Raw genomic sequence first — 21,255 nt, forward strand, 5'->3', positions numbered from 1 at the left:
TGAACTTGAACTGATGAATCTTGTGTAATGTGTAACTACCGTTCCTGTCATGAATGTAACCAAAAGTGTAAAACATGATGTTAAAATCCTAATAAAATAAAATCGTTTATTCCTTTTCTCTTTCTTTCAGAGCACCGAGATCAGTCCTGCCAGCAGCCTTCATTCTTTACCCATTAGCCCTTGCAGTGAGAGGTCACTTCCTTTTAAGGTAATTAAAAAAAAAAAGTATTTATGCATTTTTCTCTCATTTTCTCTCAATTTAGTGTAGTCAATCTGTCTTCCGCTGCTGTGGATCCCTGACTGCATTCGAGGAGGGTATGTTGCTGCTCACGTCTCCTCCGACAAGTGCACAGTCCCAGTCACAGTCTATCTGCTAACCAGAGTTTTTGTACAGCGTTTGAAGACCCCACCCACATAGTCCGGTCATCCCGCCCCCTAGCACAAAATAGTGCCAATTATGCCCGCTAGATGGCGCCCAGCCGACCTTTCGCAATGCCGAGTTTCGAACCGAGGAGTACAGAATCTCGGTGCTGGTGTGCTAGCGGAATATCCCTCTGCGCCACCTGGGCCCTTGTTCTACAATTACTGACTGTAGTCCATCTGTTTCTCTGCATGCTTTTTTTGTTTGCTTTTACTCTGTTCTTCAATGGTCAGGACCCCCACAGTACCACTACAGAGCAGGTATTATTTAGGTGGTGGATCATTCTCAGCACTGCAGTGACACTGACATGGTGGTGGTGTGTTAGTGTGTGTTGTGCTGGTATGAGTGGATCAGACACAGCAGAGCTGCTGGGGTTTTTAAATACCGTACCCACTCTGTTAGACAGTCCTACCTTGTTGGTCCACCTTGTAGATGTAAAGTCAGAGACGATCGCTCATCTATTGCTGCTGTTTGAGTTGGTCATCTTCTAGACCTTCATCAGTGGTCACAGGACGCTGCCTACAGGGCGCTGTTGGCTGGATATATTTGGTTGGTGGACTATTCTCAGTCCAGCAGTGACAGTGAGATGTTTTAAAACTCCATCAGTGCTGCTGTGTCTGATCCACTCATACCAGCACAACACACACTAACACACCCCCACCATGTCAGTGTCAGTGCAGTGCTGAGAATGATCCACCACCCAAATAATACCTGCTCTGTAGTGGTACTGTGGGGGTCCTGACCATTGAAGAACAGGGTGAAAGGGGGCTAACAAAGCATGCAGAGAAACAGATGGACTACAGTCAGTAATTGTAGAACTACAAAGTGCTTCTGTATGGTAAGTGGAGCTGATAAAATGGACAGTGAATGTAGAAACAAGGAGGTGGTTTTAATGTTATGGCTGATCAGTGTATGTTCAGTTGAGTTATTTATAGTGTGTACTTTCATTGCTGTATAATGCAACTGGGGCTTTAATTTCCTTCGGAATCAATAAAGTATCTATCTATCATCTATCTATCTAAACATACTGTAAGTGCACACTTTGTTGTGGTTAATGCAGATGTTGTAGGGTGTCAAACAACTTCAGATCTGAAGAACTTCACCTTCTTTCAAGACACGATTCTCTAATATATCGGTTGATTGTGATTTCTCCTTATTCAACTTTTTCAAATGCTTTTTCATCCGCGTCCCAAAAAAACTGCAGCCTTTTGAGTTTATTTAATGTGCTCTTTATAAAAGCCAGCTCGATCGGAATTGCTCTTCTCAAGCATCAATAACATTTTCTCCATCTATCTTTGAAGAGATTATTTTATTATGTGCTCAAATCCTCCAGAGTTGGGACAGGCCTGTCAGGGGAGAGAAAGCTTTCCGATTTTGCCGATGGAGCTTTTTGTGAAAAAGAAAGCGGATTTAGTTTTTCATTCTTTCTCTCTCTCTCTTTTTATTACGATCGGAAATTCCATCAAGCCGAGCGCAGTGAAACGAGGTCTCTCTCTGTGTCCTCCTTCCTGACCTATATGGAGTGCTTGCGGAGGCAGCAGTCACCCCAGCGAGCAGCGCAGCGTCGCAGCTCGTCCACGGCTCGTCCACAGCTCAGGAGGGAAGCTCAGAATATTCTGACCTAGGTGTTGGGATAACGGGAGAGGGGCAGGGAGGGGACTCGTCCTGCTTCGTTCTAGAAAACTTCCCGGGTTTTAAAAATAAAACCCAGATTTGCACCTGAGACAGAACCGTGTCACTTCCTGTCCTACTTTGGATAGAGGACTTTGGGTACTGAACATTTTTTAGCTCTGCCTTTTTTACAAATGGAGTCTGTGGAAGGTGATCTGATGTCTTGAGAAGAATATGGCTGCTGGAGAACATGCTTCCTTGGGCCTACTTTGTTAGATTCTGGCATGGCTGAGCTGTTTCTGCTAATAGATTTTTTTTTACCTAACAAAGAAATTCTGACACAATACATTTTTAAATTGAGTATTTGAAAAGGTGGCACTCTATTTGTGTCTGTCTAATTGTGGTGGCACAGCGGGATTATCCGCTAGCACACCAGCTTGGCTTCCAGGTTAAAATGCCTGCAGCAGAAAAAATTGGCCTCCAATCTGCTTGGTGGAAAAAGACTGGACTAAGGAGTTGGGTTACCAATGCTGTGTAAGGACTCCGATTGCCCAGGGCACCTGTACAGAAAGTGGAGGAGGGAAGAGATCGGGGCGTGGCTCTCCGTACACTAATCCACCGAAGTATGGATGAATAACAAAGGAATTGGTAGATTGCGCACACATCAGAAAGAGTGTGTTAGGCGAATATGCACCCTTCTTGGATGTCGTCAGGGTCTCCAGCAGCGGATTGGCTATGCTAAATTCGGAGAAAATGGGGGTAAAATGTATAAATAAATAATAATAAATAAATAACGTATGCTTCAAGCTTTCTGGGAAGGTTCTTTCTTGTGTGCACAAAGTTCCGACCTTAATCTCACCAAACACCTGTGAAATGAATTGCCGTTCTCACCCAACATCGTGCCTGACCCTACAACAAGTGTGTTAACACTATTTGTGCACTAATGGGTGGCATGGTGGCTCAGTGGGTAGCACTGTCACCTCACAGCAAGAAGGTCCAGGGTTTGATTCCCAGGTAGAGCAGTCCGGGTCCTTTCTGTGTGGAGTTTGCATGTTCTCCCTTTGTCTGTGTGGGTTTTTTCCGGGAGCTCCGGTTTCCTCCCACAGTCCAAAGACGTGCAAGTGAGGTGAATTGGAGATACAAAATTGTCCATGACTGTGTTTAACATCAAAAACTTGAACTGATGAATCTTGTGTAATGAGTAACTACCGTTCCTGGAATGAATGTAACCAAATGTGTAAAACATGACGTTAAAATCCTTATAAATAGATCAGTTACATATATTATAAATCTTTATATATATTAGAACAATTTTTACTAAATTAGTACATGCTTTCAGCTTTCTGGGAACACTTTGGGGAAGGTACATGTGTGCACAAGGTTCTGACCTTAATCTCACCAAACACCTTCTAAATGAATTGCCGTTCTCGCCCAACATTGTGTCCTACAAAACAAACCCCTACAGAAACCGATTCTCACAGACACAATCCAAAATCTCGTTATCGCCCATGGTTTTGACCATATTGTGTATATTTTTTATAACGGTGACTGTAAAGCTGAGTGTTTTAAAGCCAGACTCTCTGCATTTAATAGTGTTGAACTAGGACATCCAAACTTAGAACTACATGCAGCTTTACAGCCTGATGCCAAAGACACTGCGTACGGTCCTGTTACGCTAAGGGCGTCCGTCTGTCTGTCTGTCTGTCTGTCTGTCTCTGTATTAGATGTGTGTGTTTTTTTAAGGGTGTGTGTGTGTGTTTGTGTGCAACTCCAAGCCGAATTGCTCTCAGGAGGTTTACTGCAGAGATAAAACGCCTCTTGGTTAAAATCTATAATTATTTCATAATTAAATATTCCCACAGGCTCGGATTTGGAAACGACTTTTTTCTGGTGGATTTGATGTTTTAAAAAAAATGTTTTTTTTATCCTGTCTAAATTCAGTGTCAGGCAGAAAGTTAATACTTTGTCTAAACTTGTGTTGAAGTAGGGGGCAGATTTAATCCATGTTCTTGTCAGTGGGGCATCAGCTCCATTCTAGACGTACATTTTCTCACAAAGGAGCATGTTATAGCTGAATAAATAAAGTGTCGACTGATTAATTTGAGTGCATGACATTGAAATCATAATCCTTTTGACTGATGAAGGACTCTCAACCATATAACAGGATTAAGTTCAGCCCTTGAACAAATTCTACTTTACACCTGGATTATTAAACACCGTTATTATATAGTAAAAAAAAAAAATCTAGCTATAAAATATATAGGTAGATATTTTATAATTATATTAAATATTATTATATAAAATATGTATTTTTTATAATTATCCAAAAGTTAAATATATACTATATACACCCATCAACCATAACATTAAAACCACCTCCTTGTTTCTACACTCACTGTCCATTTTATCAGCTCCACTTACCATATAGGAGCGCTTTGTAGTTCTACAATTATTGACTGTAGTCAATCGGTTTCTCTGCATGCTTTGTTAGCCCCCTGTCATGCTGTTCTTCAATGGTCAGTGTCCTGTGACCACTGATGAAGGTCTAGAAGATGACCAACTCAAACAGCAGCAATAGATGAGCGATCGTCTCTGACTTTACATCTACAAGGTGGACCAACTAGGTAGGAGTGTCTAATAGAGTGGACAGTGAGTGGACATGGTATTTAAAAACTCCAGCAGCGCTGCTGTGTCTGATCCACTCATACCAGCACAACACACACTAACACACCACAACCATGTCAGTGTCACTGCAGTGCTGAGAATGAGCCACCACCTAAATAATACCTGCTCTTTACTGGTCCTGTGGGGGTCCTGACCATTGAAGAACAGCATGAAAGGGGGCTAAAAAAAGCATGCAGAGAAATAGCTGAACTACAATCAGTAATTGTAGAACTACAAAGTGCTTCTATATGGTAAGTGGAGCTGATAAAATGGACAGTGAGTGTAGAAACAAGGAGGTGGTTTTAATGTTATGGCTGATCGGTATATATTAGTATTATAGAAAATTTTATACCAATATATATATATTTTTTTATAAAAGACACTTTAATAAAGCCAGGGTTTTTTGGGCAGAGCAATGTGTCAATATCATGCACAAATGTGGCCAAAAATATTGGTACGCTTCTACATTCTTTAAAAAAATAAAAATAAAATCAACATTTTTTTTTTAAAGACACTCGGATGATGCAGCAGTCTTTTACACTAACCCGTCACCACTGAGATCCGAACCTGGAGTTTACACAGACATGATGGTAGTAGCCATGTCTACTGTGATGGCCGAAGCTCTGCTTTTCGTTGGCACCCTGTCTGTAACGCTTATGGGCTATGACAGACAAGAGGGGTGGACACACACGCAGAGATGTTTCAAACGAAGATTTAATAATAAAGACAAGACACATATACAAACACATGTAACCTATGCTAAGCTAATGCTAACTTAAACATACATGAACTAAGCTAAAGCCTAAACATGAAACATGAACCTAGACCCTAAGCTAAACGAGAACTAGACAGGACTAAACAGAGCTAAACAGAACTAAATAGGACAAACAGGGCTAAGGCTAATAGAAAAGACTAAATAGAGCTAAACAGGCTAAACGGTGCTAACAGGGATAAAACAAAGGCATTGGCTGACGGACGGACGGACGGAATCAGGCAAACGGACAGACCAGATCAAATCAAAATAACAGGAGCTAGAAGCAAACAGAGTTCAGAAGCAAAATAGCCTCCAAAGTCTGTTCCCCAGCTCCCCTCTTAAATACCCTCAGATGAGGGGCAGCTGGGGCTAATTAGCCCAGGGGACCAATCATGAAAGGGGGCGTGGCAGGAGACTGAGAGTTCTACCAGAGAGAGGGGTGTGGCGCATAGGAGCACAGGAGCTCCAGCAGGAGCACAAAGAGGCTGGATTCATGACACTGTCCAGGGTTTTCCCGCCTTGCGCCCAGTGTTTCTTGATTTTTTCACATTGAATATAAAAACAACAATAACAACAATACAGTAGACCCTTGACTTACGAATTTAATTGGTTCTGAAGGGCTGTTCTGAAGTCAAAATGTTTGTTAGTTAAACCTATTTTTCCCATAAGAAATAATGTAAATATAATTAATCTGTGCCAGACCTCCCAACACCCCCCCCCCCCCCCACCTAACCTTTCTAATGTCTTAAATGGTCTTTTTTGTTATAAATACAATTATATATTCCCTTGATAATAGAATAGACATTACTGTAATAAACAATAATAAACAACAATACACAGTAGTACTGTACTGTACATAAACACACACACCACATTTCAGTACAGTACGTGTGCTGCACCATACACCATAATACATTTGCTTCTTTTTATATAAAATGTATCTACCAGAAACAACAATAACTCTCATATTTCTCTATTATTTCCTTCTTTATTTCAGTAGTGTTGTATTTTGTAAGTGTAATTGCACGAAAGAAAGAATACTTTACTGAGCCGAATTCCTTCTTCTCTCTTACTCACTGTCCCCTCTGTCTGATACACAGTGACACCCACTGGCAGGAGTAATTATATAACACAACAACGCTTTCTCTGCACCTTCTTTTTGGCCATTTTAATATAGAATTTTACAAAATATAAAGAAAACACTGAAAAAAAAAACATTGTCCGCTGTCCGAATGTTTGCTCACTGTATATATATCAGTGAATCAGTTAGACCAAGAAAACCATTACGGCGAAGTGTGTTACTAATGGTTTTCTTGGTGACTGTGCTTCCAGCTCCCTTGAGATCATTGACAAGCTCCTCCCGTGTAATTCTGGACTGACCTCACCTTTCTCAGAATCATTCTTACCCCACCAGATGAGATCTTGCATGGAGCTCCAGAGTGAGGGAGATTGACTGTGATCTTGTATTTCTTTCATTTTCGAATTATCGCGCCAACAGTGGTCTCTTTCTCACCAAGCTTCTTGCGGATGGTCTTGTAGTCCATTCCAGCCTTGTGCAGGTCTACAATCTTGTCCCTGACGTCCTTTGATAGCTCTTTGGTCTTGCCCATGGTGGTCGAGAGATTTGAATAGAAGAAACTGATTCTGTGACAGGAGTCTTTTATACAGGGACAGGACTAATTTGTGTGCCTCATGGGCACATAACCGGTCTGTGGGGGTCAGAATTCTTGCTGGTTGGTAGGGGATCAAATACTTATTTCCCTTAATTAAATACAAATTAATTTATAACCTTTATTTAATGTTTTTTTTTTTCTGGATTTTTTGTTGATATTCTGTCTCTCTCTGTTAAAATAAACCTTCCATAAAAATTATAAACTGTTCAAGTCTTTGTAAGGGGGTAATCTTACAAAATCATCAGGGGATCAAATACTTATTTTCCCCACTGTATATATAGTGTATATACAGTATATATAGTTACAATAGTAACATGATGATGATTATTATTATTCCACAGTCCCACAGTCCAGTAGCTGGTAACTACCTGTCCTGTCATGAATGTAACCAAAGTGTGTAAAACATGATGTTAAAATCCTAAAAAAAAAAAGTAAATAAAAATATTATTATTTTCAGTCAGGTAAAGTGTTCATTTTGACTTTCCATTTAGTAATAAAACATAGAACATGAAATGAAAATGACATGACATTTTCCCCGACATGACCCATTAAAGTGGCTTTTAATCTTTATACTCTTTAGGCAGTAACTTTAATGAATGCATGTGAAGCAATGTAGGCTCCTATTTTATCATACTGGATTTACTTTGCTAGCTTAAGATGATCAGAAATAGCTGTGGAGTCTAAATCCAGGTCGCTAATGCCAGTCCACTACCAGTCTAATCCATGCCAGACTTTTCGTATGTGCTTGATTGGACCAAGAGTTTATGCTGTGAGTTTTGTTCAGGGCTTCACCCCTGAAGTCGCTGCCTCCTCCACATGCACATAAAAGATGCCTCGAACCCTCGCTGGAGAGAGTGTTTCTAGTTCACGCCAAGTTCCTGGTGAAGTGATAAACTTGCTGTTTTTTGGACTTACTTAGAGAGCTGGTTTTAGAAGCTGGCCTGAATACCGCAGTCCTCTTTAAAACAGACCGTGTGTGTGTTTGTGTGTGTGTGTGTGTGTGTGTGTGTGTGTGTTTAGGATCCAGGGCGAGATGAGTGCCAGTCTCTGCAGCAGCAACTGAAAGAAAGAGATGAGCTGATCCTGCAACTGCAGACTGAGCTGGTGAGAACAGTCCAAACTTTTACATTCATTACATTCAAAATGTATCAGCTTATTTTCTGCCCCAAGTGTTGTCAACCATGTCCCAACATTTTAGCATTTTATTGTAAGTAAAGCATATACAAAATATTAAAGAAATATTATTTTTGCTTTTCTTCCCCCTTTTTTTTTTTTTTTTTTTTTTTTTTACAAATCTAGTGTCAGAAGGATGTAATCTAACTACCATGTTATTAAGTTTTGAGAAAAATGATAAAATAATAATAATAATAAAACAGGCCATTTGCTGCGGCACTTCCTGTTATTGTTTAGTAAATCTTGCTCATTTTAATTATCCTTAAGCTAGAGAATAAGGTACTGGACTAGTGATTGAGCCTCACCTCTGCCAATTTGCCACTGTTGGGCTCCTGAGCAATTTACATTTACATTTTCAGCATTTTGCAGTTGCTTTTATCCAAAGCGACTTGCAGTACTGTGACAGTATATTGTCTAAGCAATTGAATGTTAAGGGCCTTGCTCAAGGACCCAGCAGTGACAACCTGGCAGTGGTGGGGCTTGAATCAGCGATTTTTTGATTACTAGTCCAGTACCTGAACCACTAGGCTACAACTGCCCTGCAATCTAGTGATTTCCATTTTTCTACTGATATCCCTCAGTGGCCGAGGAGAGCCGCAGACTATAACCCGGGGGTGGGCAAACTTTTTGGCTCATGGGCTACACTGGGTTGTAAAATTTGACTTGTGGGCCGCGCTAGTAGCAGATTTGGGGGAGACGGTGGTAAACTAATATAACTTGTAAATCTCATTACCTAAAAAAGATGTTATTATTTCCTACCTTCTTTAATCAATCACTGTTTGAAGTGTGCCATTTAGTGGAATCAACTGAAATGTGGAACTTGTCTACACCGATTAGGCATAATATTATGACCACTGACAGGTGAAGTGAATAACACTGATTATCTCTTCATCACGGCACCTGTTAGTAGGTGGGATATATTAGGCAGCAAGTGAACATTTTATCCTCAAAGTTGATGTTAGAAGCAGGAAAAATGGGCGAGTTTGACAAGGACCAAATTGTGATGGCTAGACGACTGGGTCAGGGCATCTCCAAAACTGCAGCTCTTGTGGGGTGTTCCCGGTCTGCAGTGGTCAGTATCTATCAAAAGTGGTCCAAGGAAGGAAGAGTGGTAAACCAGCGACAGGGTCATGGGCGGCCAAGGCTCATTGATGCACGTGGGGAGCGAAGGCTGGCTTGTGTGGTCTGATCCAACAGATGGAGAAGTTAATGCTGCTTCTGATAGAAAGGTGTCAGACTCAATGCCTTAAGGGTCAGGGCTGTTCTGGCAGCAAAAGGGGAACCAACACAATATTAGGAAGGTGGTCATAATGTTATGCCTGATCGGTGTATATTGATGGATAAAAGTGGGTAATAAAACACAAAGTTTGCAAAAAGTCAGGGGGTCTTAATAATTTCTAACTCCACTTTAGATGTTTGAAGGAGAAATATGGCGGCTCTTTATCAGATTTATAAGCTAGAAGTGCAGATGATAAATCAAAGAGCTGTAAATGGAAGAGGACAAAGGAAGAATAACACTGAAACCATGATGTGAAAGACGATGTCTTAATGGTTTTCTAGCTGTTAAATGATATTTGTTGGACTGATTTGTGGAGATTATAGATGGAACTCTTAAATCATGTCAGTCGGGAGACCGTTGCTCTGAAAGGATAATGTAAAGGATGAAGGTCGAATCACACGTTGAGTTTTTATCAGTATGCTATTATGATTGTCCTTCATGTTTTATATGTTGTTGTAAGTAGTTTTGTGATTGGTCTAGCTGTTTGGCTAATGCGTGCTGTAATTCATGTTGTAGATAGACACTTTAGTAACCTTTTTTACAGTTGCCAGAAAAATTCCTCTAAAACCTTGGAAACTTGCTGGACTTTTTAGATTAATTACTCATAGCTAAGGCCCTGCCTAACTTATTGCCGTGAAATAAGTTTCCCATGTAATATGAAATTTGCTGTAAAATTTAAACTTTAAGGTTTGTGTTTAGTGACTTAGCATTTTTATTCGTGTAGCGTTCAAGTGCCTCATGTTTACTGGTTAATTTGAACTATGAGGCGGTCCTAGCAATCCTACGGCAATTCAGTTAGCAATCGGTTAGTCAAAATTTCGGTGTATTGGGGCGCCCAGGTGGCGCAGAGGAATATTCCGCTTGCAAACCAGCACCGAGTTTCTGAACTCCCCGGTTTGAAACTCGGTGTTGCCACCGGTCGGCTGGGCGCCATCTAGCGGGCATAACTGACAGTGCCTGCAGCAGATACTAATTGGTCACACGGACACTGTGACATCTTACATCAGCTTTTGTGAAGACATCTGTGTTCCCACCAGGACTCGCATTAAATATAATAATGACAAGCCCTGGTTTAATGCCAAATTGAAACAGCTGCGCCGGTCTAAGGAGGTAGCATATAGAAGTGGGGATCGGGCGCTGTACAACCAGGCAAGGAACACCCTAACCAAAGAGATCAAGGCTGCAAAGAAGAACTACTCCAACAAGTTAAGCAGCATGATGTCCACAAATGAGCCATCAACCACCTGGAGGTGTCTGCAGAACATCACCAGCTACAAAAGGCCACCTACACAGACAATGGGAGATCGTCAACTGGCCGACGACCTTAACAGATTCTACTGCAGGTTTGAACAGCCCAGCAACGAGCTCCTATCCAACACCACTTCACACCCATCTGACTATCAGCCACCCATCCAGCCTGCCCTGAAGATCTGCGAGGAAGACTGAGACTTTTTAAAAAACAGAAAGTCAAGAAGGCCCCAGGTCCTGATGGAATCTCTCCCTCCTGCCTGAGGACCTGTGCAGACCAGCTTGCACCTGTCTTCACTAAAATCTTCAACAGATCACTGGAGCTGTGTGTGGTTCCATCCTGTTTTAAATGCTCCACAATAATACCCATTCCCAAAAAGGCAACTACCACAGGACTAAATGACTACAGACCTGTTGCCCTGACCTCTGTGGTCATGAAGTCCTTTGAAAGACTGGTTCTCAACCACATTAAGGAAATCACGGACCCCCTGCTAGACCCCCTGCATAAATTTATTTATCGGGCCAACCGGTCGGTGGACGATGCAGTGAACATGGGTCTCCACTTCATCCTCCAACACCTTGATCACCTGGGAACTTATGCAATAATTCTGTTCCTGGACTTCAGCTCAGCCTTCAACACCATTATTCCAGGACAATTACACAGCAAACTGGCTGAACTCAGCGTACCAGCCTCCACCTGCCAGTGGATAACTGACTTTCTTACTGGCAGAAAACAGCAGGTGAGGCTGGGAAAGTGTACTTCAGGGACCCGAACCATCAGCACAGGTGCCCCACAGGGTTGTGTACTCTCCCCACTGCTCTTCTCGCTGTACACAAATGACTGTACCTCCATGGACTCCTCTGCTAAAATCCTGAAGTTTGCAGATGACACTACAGTCATTGGTCTCATCAGTGACAGTGATGAGTCTGCTTATAGACGGGTGGTTGATCAGGTTGTCCTCTGGAGCAGTCAGAACAATCTGGAGCTGAACACAGCAAAAACAGTGGAGATGACCGTGGACTTCAGGAGGAGCCCCCCAGCCCTGCCAGCACTCACCATCCTAGACAGGACTGTGATGGCTGTGGAGTCCTACAAGTTCCTGGGCACAACGATCTCCAAGGACCTGAAGTGGGACAGCAACATCAACTCCATCATCAAGAGGGCTCAACAGAGGATGTACTTTCTGTACCAGCTGAGGAAGTTCAACCTACCCCAAGAGCTGATGGTGCAGTTCTACACAGCCATCATAGAGTCCATCGTCACCACATCCATCACAGTGTGGGGCAGCGCTGTCACAAAACATGACACCAAGAGACTGCAGCGCATCATCAAGTCTGCAGAGAGGACCATCGGTGTAAAGCTGCACACACTGCTGGACCTGCATGCCTCCAGAACCAGGAAGCGTGCAGAGAAAATCATCACTGACCCGTCTCACCCTGGCCATCACCTGTTTCGGTGCCTTCCATCAGGCCGACGCTTCAGCCACATGAAGACCCGAACGACCAGGCTACAGAGAAGCTTTTATCCAAACTCCATTACGCTCATGAACAATTGAACACTACTGTACTGTTAATACTCGGGACACTTGCACATCAAAAACTACCTATTTCATTTATGTAATGGCATACACAGGATTTTCACCTTTACTTCCATTTCATATTTATATATTTTTATATTTTCTATAGTTTTTATATTGCACAAAACTGCACCTTTTTAAAATTACAATGTAAATTGCACATGCTAAATGTTTACAATGTTTTCTATGTTTACAGGTATGAATGTGTGTGTTAGAGAGAGTGAGCTGTGTGAATAAGATTGTCTTTACTGTATTTTTTTTGTGCACTGCAAGCATCTGTGTAACCAAAAACAAATTCCTTGTATGTGTGAGCATACTTGGCCAATAAAGCCCGATTCTGATTCTGATTCTGATTCTGATCTGCAGGGTGGGGGCCGGACTATGTGTGGGTGGGTGGTTCTTCATACGCTGTGTAAGGACCCTGATTGGCGGAAGAGACGCCTGTGCAGAATGTGCAGAAGGAGGGCTGTACACGTGTCGGAAGAGGCGTGTACAGTGACGTGCTCTCCTCGGGTGCAATCTGATATCGCTCAGCAGTGGAAGACAAAATTGAGTGCGCTAAATTGGGAGGAAAATGGGGAGAAAATGCATTAAAAAAAAAAATACAATTCTGTGTATTGTAGCTTCCATTGATTCTATCATTCAGTTTATGAGTGTTTTTTAATGACTGCTGTGAAATGTGGCACTTTTCTTTGAAATTTGTAAAATCTGTGATTTTTAAGAAATGAGGTCCGTGAAATTAGGCACATTTTCCCATGAATTTAGTAGGGACCTACTCAAAACATTTTGTTTTCTCTTCATTTATGCCTCAAATCAATGGTCCCGTCACACATGTGAAAGTCACCCATGCCTTGGGCGCTGATGCACCCTCATACGTGACAGTTGGCTTTTGCACCTTTTGCTGATTACACTCTTTGCCAACATCAAGCTAGAACGTGCACCTATCTGACCGCAGTGTACATTTTTACTGTCTCAGATAAGCTCAGGCACAGAGAACTCTGTGGTGATTATTTGTGTAAGTTCACTCACTGTCCACTTTATTAGACACTCCTACCTAGTTGGTCCGTTGGCAGCAGGATGCTGCCCACGGATGCTGTTGGCTGGATATCTTTGGTTGGTGGATTATTCTCAGTCCAGCAGTGACAGTAAGATATTTAAAAACTTCAGCAGCGCTGCTGTGTCTTATCCACTCATACCAGCACAACACACACTAACACACCACCACCAGGTCAGTGTCACTGCAGTGCTGAGAATGATCCACCACCCAAACAATACCTACTCTGTGGTGGTGAAAGCAGGTTAAAAAAGTATGTAGAGAAACAGATGGACTACAGTCAGTAATTGTAGAACTACAAAGTGCTTCTATATGGTAAGTGGAGCTGATAAAATGGACAGTGAGTGTAGAAACAAGGAGGTGGTTTTAATGCTATGCCTGCTCGGTGTATGTTGTCTGAGGGTTTAAAAATGTCTTTTCTGGAAATCTGGTTTGTTATGATTTATTAAACAGTATGACCTTTTCTACTGATACATTTTTAGTTTAATTTTTTTTTGTTAAAACATCATATGCTTTTTCTCATACTTCTCACTGTCTGGGAAACCAGCAGCACTTCATGTATCTGAAACAAGAAAAAACTGTGAAATCCTTCAAGCAAAAAAACATAAAAATAATAAAGATCATTTTAAATATATTTGCCTTCTCAGGTCTATGCTTAAATATTGCTGGCTAGAGTTCTCAACTATGTTTATTAAAAACATGCATCTTCTCTGCTTTGACAGAACTGAATTCAGATTTATAGATGTTGTCACTAGAGGTTTTGTGCTGCCAAAAACAAGAGCAGTATTTTTAAAGGAAGTGATACTATAGTCAAAAAATGAAAGGTATTGTTTAATGTGGCACCTTCACATTTCTCAAAAACATGCCAATCAGCAGCTAAATGTCAGCTCGATGAGAAGTGGGCACTGCAGAAAAAGTTTGGGAATCACTGGCTTAACTGATTTAGTGGTTGTGCATCTGTGTGCAATGGAGCATCTGTGGGATGTGCTGGACATGTCCGATCCATGGAAGCCCCACCTCACAACTTACAGGAGTTAAAGGATCTGCTGCTAACATCTTGGTGCCAGATACCACAGCACACCTTCAGGGGTCTAGTGGAGTCCATGCCTCAACGTGCCAGGGCTGTTTTGGCAGCAAAAGGGGCACCAACACTATATTAGGAAGGTGGTCATTAACCCTAATCGTTGTATGCTCCCAATCTGTGACCATTTCTTATCACTTGACTCTTTTGGGTTCCCACACAGAGCTGTGTACAGTTACCAATTATTATGGTCCAGCAATTTTTGTTTTTCTAACCCAGTTATTTATTTTAGCTGCTCGTTATTTCTACCAAATTTGGCGTTAAAATATAAGAAGCATTTTCATTGAAATGTAAACATATAATTAAATATTAGACTGAAACGAGAGCTAGCTACATGACTCCTAATGGAATGCTTCAGTTTAATTGTGTGTTTGTGTTTGTTTGTTCTAGGAATCTGCACGAATCGCCCAGAAACCCCTTCGCCAAAAAAGTGACAAAACAACCCAGACGGATCCCGCGGTCCTAGAGGTGAGCGCCCATTAGCTGATCATAATAGAACTCTTAGTGGCTCCTTTCACGTCTCGGCTTCATCGAACACTGTCAGTTTTTTAATTGAATTTAGGTCACCTCGCCCTGTGTTTTTTTTTCTTTTAATTCAGCGACTTAAAAACACTTTAAAGCAGTAAGACTATAATCCATGAAATGCATGTTTAGGTTCAGATAGTGCGGCTTGAACCGAAGACTTTGTGAGAAAAAGCGTCAGGTCCCCTGAACCGTAAAGTCCTGACACAGCATCTCCTCTGACGTCCTTTCACTAAATCGTTTCTGCACAATCCTTCAGCAGCATTCAGTGAATCACAAAGCTGCATAATTTACACACACTAGTATATCTGATGTACTTTAGATCTGTTTTAATGATTATTACCCTGTATTAGTAAACACCAGTGGAACCTCGATTTTACAGACTAAAAGGGGGAGCACTGGTCTGTAAAAAGTGAGTTTTTTTCCATGAGGTGCGAAAATATATGAAAACAGCACTAAGGTCCACAAAAGTGCTAAACATGTAAATATTATAAGCAGTAAAGTGAACATTGTAAATATATTTGTACGTTAATGAATATTACTGTACTACTGGAGAGAAATTTTATTTACCTAGTGTGGTGGAGGAGATTTTTTTTTTGTGATCTTATAATATGGACTCAGAGTATCTATTATTTTGAGTCTGAAGCAGTGCTGGTGCATAACTAAGCACTAGAACTTGAAATTAAGAGCAAAACACTGAGAAAAAGGTGAGAACAAAGCGAGCCTCCCGACAAAATAATGCCTATCATTCATGTAAACAGAGACGTGCACCGGCTAGCGGACAGTTACTGAACTACTGGTCTTCTCACACTTCTTCCAAAAATCCAAAATCTATTAAATGGAAGTCTGTTAAATCGAGGTTCCACTGTACATTGCTCTTTCAATCCCGACTCCATTGTTAAGTACCTCAAGCTCACTGAAATGATTTTTAAATCATATAGGCAGTTGTAGCATGGCAGCTAAGATAATGGACTAGTAATTAGAAGGTTGCTGGTTCAAACCCACCACTGCCAGGTTGCCACTATTGGGTCCTTGAGCAAGACCCTTAACCCTCAAGCTTCGCTTTGGATAGAAGGGTCTGCTAAATGCTGAAAATGTTCTGACAGTATACAGTTCAAGCAAGTAGACAAGGTTAAGGGCCTTGCTCAGGGGCCCAACAGTGGCAACCTGGTAGTGGTGGGGCTTAAACCAGCAACATTTCAATTACTAGTCCAGTACCCTAATCACTAGGCTACACCTGCCTACACACACACTTTTGCAGTACCTATAATTTTAAATCCTGGGTTTCATCCCATTTTTCTCTTAGTGTTGGCTCTTCATGTTACTGGATGATGTTTGTAATAAGTTCATTTCCTGTCTCACATGTTTGACACCCACTGGAGTGAGAATAATTACTTGTACTATTTGTCACCTGTTGGTGGTTGAATTCTGTCATCCAGCTGCTTGTTGTAATTTAAGAAGGTCTCAATTTTATTTCAATGTTCTTTTTGCTCTGCTCGCTTCATTCAAAGTAACTTAACAAAAAAAGTCAGGAAGTCCACTTCTTTTGGAAATGCGGTCTTCATACCCCAAGCCTACCTTCCCTCCCCTTCCTCCAGCAGCTCTGTGTGATAATGTTTTACTGTGATGTGAATTTCAATGACTTGTTTTAATTGGTTTATCATTCACACCGCTAACACAACATACATCATCCAGCAAGCCGTCAGATCTTCCAGCATTAATAAAACCACTAAACTTTTTCTCTGCACTACCCCATTTATCAATCGAAAAAGTTCCCCACAGGACCCACACTGACAAAAAAAAGCCTAAACACTCGAAAGAAAAGTAAAACAGAGAACAGCAGTTGAAGAGCTACTGATATGGGTAGCTGATGTGTGGGCAGAGACGGAGGAAACATGCCTGAGTCTGTGTCTGAGAGAGGAATCTACAGAGAGTGCTGGTATAAAAAGAGAACACAACATGCAAAAGGGAAAGATTCAAAAAACAAAAGAGCCATTAAGTGTGACTAAACCTGCTACTCATTCCACTGACTATTTACATCCCAGAAGCTTTTGAGAGCATGAAAAGAGGAGTCAGAAGTCAGAAAATCGATAGAGACTAGAGAGGCTTGAGAAGCTTCCACAACAACCATTAGAAACTCAAGAAGAAAGAAGCTGGGCCGGTCAGGTGGCGCGGCGGTAAAAACACACGCTGGAACCAGAGCTGGGATCTCGAATACATCGTATCGAATCTCAGCTCTGCCTGCCGGCTAGGCTGAGCGGCCACATGAACAACGATTGGCCTGTTGTTCAGATATGGGCGGGACTAAGCCGGATGGGGTCTCTCTCCCATGACTGGTGCAATTACGACCTCTGCTGGCTGATTGATTGCGCCTGCACAGAGACGAGAAAAGAGTGCTCTCAGGGTGTGTCTCTCCGTACACAACGCTGAGTTGCACTGCACTCGTCAAAGTGTAGGTGATAAGATGCATACGGCATGCTGCCCACGTGTCGGAGGGGGCGTAGGTTAGTCAAGTCAAGTCGTCCTCGTCCTTCGTTCTCCTCAATCAGAGCAGGGATCGGCATTGGTGGAGAGAAAGCATGATGCAATCGGGCAATTGGACGCGCTAAAAAGGGAGAAAATGCATAAACAAAATATATTAAAAAAGAAGAAAGAAGAAGAGGCAACTGGATTAAATAAAGTAGCCACACTTTATGGGTTGAGTGGAAGAGAGATTACGATTGCTAAGGTTCATGTAGTCTTATGCCTAGTTTACACGACTTGATTTTTATCCTGAATTTGTCTTGCCGACAGGTCGCTGCTAGATGTGCCAGCTCGGAGGCAAATCAGCGTTTGCTCGCAATTGCCATGTGTGAACCGTTCAATGTCTCGATCTGAGCACTCGCAGACTCAAGAAAAATATCTAGCATGTTAAATATCTGAACCTGTCAGTGAATCATGCAGTGTGTAAAGTGTTGCGATCAGGTTGTAACTGGCAGTGAGTGCGATGTAGAACTACAGCCAATGAGAACGCAAGATACAGAGGAGATGTAAACGTATAGGGCAGAGGCATAATATATGAGGGTTCTTCAAAAAGTTTCCACACTTATTTTAACTGTATTTATTAAAATTATTTATTAATTATTTATTCAAAAACAAATGAAATCACTTTTCTACATATAATTTGAGCCTTTACTATTTTTATCTGATGTACCTTGAGCTGTTGTAATACTTGACTTTTCCTTTGGGATTAATAAAGTGATCTATCTACAGTGCCTTGCAAAAGTATTCGGCCCCCTTGAACTTTTCAACCTTTTGCCACATTTCAGGCTTCAAACATAAAGATATGAAATTGTAATTTTTTGTGAAGAATCAACAACAAGTGGGACACAATCGTGAAGTGGAACGAAATTTATTGGATATTTTAAACTTTTTTTAGAAATAAAAAACTAAAAAGTTGGGCGTGCAATATTATTCGGCCCCTTTACTTTCAGTGCAGCAAACTCACTCCAGAAGTTCAGTGAGGATCTCTGAATGATCCAATGTTGACCTAAATGACTGATGGTGATAAATAGAATCCACCTGTGTGTAATTAAGTCTCCGTATAAATGCACCTGCTCTGTGATAGTTTCAGAGTTCTGTTTAAAGCGCAGAGAGCATCATGAAGACCAAGGAACACACCAGGCAGGTCCGAGATACTGTTGTGGAGAAGTTTAAAGCCGGATTTGGATACAAAAAGATTTCCCAAGCTTTAAACATCTCAAGGAGCACTGTGCAAGCGATCATATTGAAATGGAAGGAGTATCAGACCACTGCAAATCTACCAAGACCCGGCCGTCCCTCTAAACTTTCAGCTCAAACAAGGAGAAGACTGATCAGAGATGCAGCCAAGAGGCCCATGATCACTCTGAATGAACTGCAGAGATCTACAGCTGAGGTGGGAGACTCTGTCCATAGGACACAATCAGTCGTACACTGCACAAATCTGGCCTTTATGGAAGAGTGGCAAGAAGAAAGCCATTTCTCAAAGATATCCATAAAAAGTCACCTGGGAGACACACCAAGCATGTGGAAGAAGGTGCTCTGGTCAGATGAAACCAAAATCGAACTTTTTGGCCACAATGCAAAACGTTATGTTTGGCGTAAAAGCAACACAGCTCATCACCCTGAACACACCATCCCCACTGTCAAACATGGTGGTGGCAGCATCATGGTTTGGGCCTGCTTTTCTTCAGCAGGGACAGGGAAGATGGTTAAAATTGATGGGAAGATGGATGGAGCCAAATACAGGACCATTCTGGAAGAAAACCTGTTGCAGTCTGCAAAAGACCTGAGACTGGGACGGAGATTTATCTTCCAACAAGACAATGAACCAAAACATAAAGCAAAATCTACAATGGAATGGTTCACAAATAAACGTATCCAGGTGTTAGAATGGCCAAGTGAAAGTCCAGAGAATCTGTGGAAAGAGCTGAAAACTGCTGTTCACAAACGCTCTCCATCCAACCTCACTGAGCTCGAGCTGTTTTGCAAGGAAGAATGGGCAAAAATTTCTGTCTCTCGATGTGCAAAACTAATAGAGACATACCCCAAGCGACTTGCAGCTGTAATCGCAGCAAAAGGTGGCGCTACAAAGTATTAACGCAAGGGGGCCGAATAATATTGCACGCCCCACTTTTCAGTTTTTTATTTCTAAAAAAAGTTTAAAATATCCAATAAATTTCGTTCCACTTCACGATTGTGTCCCACTTGTTGTTGATTCTTCACAAAAAAATTAAAATTTCATATCGTTATGTTTGAAGCCTGAAATGTGGCAAAAGGTTGAAAAGTTCAAGGGGGCCGAATACTTTTGCAAGGCACTGTATATATCCATCCATCCATCCATCGTCACCTTCCAATGCTTTTTCCCAGCGTCGCACCAACTTTTTAATGCCATCAGCAAAAAATGTTTTTGGTTGACTGCGTAGCCACTGATGCAGTGCTGCTTTCACATCATCATCATCACATGAAAATCTTCTTCCCCTTAAAGCTTCTTTAAGGGTCCAAAAAGCTGGAAATTAGATGGAGCTAAATCTTCACTATAAGCTCTCTCTTAGTCTCTCAGACACGACCAATTACTACTCCTCCCACCCTCACCATTTCCAATGGAAATATAAAAGTGAGGAAACTTTTTGAATATTCTTTGTAGTTTCTGTCAGACTACATTGGCACACACAAGCTTTACAGTACAGTGGTACCTTGAAACTCAACGTCAGTTGGTTCTGAGAGGTATTTTTCAAGGTATTTGTTCCCATAAGGATGTATGGGTAACCTGTTAATGTGTTCCATGGTCTTGTGGAACTGCATATATTTTAGGCTCATGTAAAATAATGGGGTTGTTTTTGACACTTATACACTTAAATTAACACAAATATAATGTAAAACACTGAAATACAATTAAAAAAAGTTACAAATCTATCAAAAATACAATAAAACCTGCAATAAAACCCTCTATTGTTTTCTTATGCTTCTTAATTAGTGGGGAGAACTTATGAGCAGTAATAATTAAGAGGTTTAGTGTTTCTATGTCGTTCTTTTGATACATTAAGTCACATTAAGCATTTTTTAATGATAAGCATTTTAGACTTTCGGAAAAGCTGATTCTTACAATTCCTACCTCGAGCTGTAACACAAATTTAAAAGTGAAACAGCGAGAAAAATCCAGATGAACACAGATACAAGTGGACGCTTTCAGAGTGGATTTGACTGTTATTTCACACAAATGCAGATTCATCTCATATTCGCACTTTGAGCGCTGAGCAAAGCAGCAGTCGCACACATGTCGAGTTTAAGAGACACGTTGAGTTTAAGGGTAGAAATTTCTCAACGAAGGGTGTTGAGTTTCAAAGATTTTGAGTATAGGGGACGTTGAGTTACAAGGTACCACTGTATTTGTAACCTTAAGGTCCACGCCAAACTGTAATACCAACGTTGCATTGCAAAAAATATTTATTTACCTCCAACTCTTTCTGCAAAACAGGTGGTCACGTACCCAAATCCGCTCCTTCACCCAGATTCATTTCTTTTCCCTCATTGCTTTTTCGCTGCATATCAACTTTGATCGCTCGCTTCTTGCTGACGTGCATTTGTGGAAGGAAAAAAACCCATCTCACATGTGGTATCATTATACCCACTGTCACTTCTTGCGTGTTTTCGTGACGAAACGTAGTTTGGACGACC

The 21,255-nt window shown here is 41.4% G+C and overlaps 1 protein-coding gene across 2 annotated transcripts in view; it reads left to right on the forward strand.

Annotated features, from left to right (window-relative positions):
* Positions 1–21,255, forward strand: part of ccser1 (coiled-coil serine-rich protein 1) — a 177,177-nt gene that overhangs the window by 77,267 nt on the left and 78,655 nt on the right. For both annotated transcript variants that reach the window (XM_062998916.1, XM_062998917.1), the window contains exons 7-9: positions 131–208; positions 8,144–8,227; positions 14,926–15,003. In XM_062998916.1, coding sequence (XP_062854986.1) covers positions 131–208; positions 8,144–8,227; positions 14,926–15,003 — 240 coding nt within the window. The remainder of the gene's footprint in view (positions 1–130; positions 209–8,143; positions 8,228–14,925; positions 15,004–21,255) is intronic.

Source organism: Trichomycterus rosablanca, chromosome 7 (genome assembly GCF_030014385.1).
Source record: "Trichomycterus rosablanca isolate fTriRos1 chromosome 7, fTriRos1.hap1, whole genome shotgun sequence".
Lineage (NCBI taxonomy): Eukaryota > Metazoa > Chordata > Actinopteri > Siluriformes > Trichomycteridae > Trichomycterus > Trichomycterus rosablanca.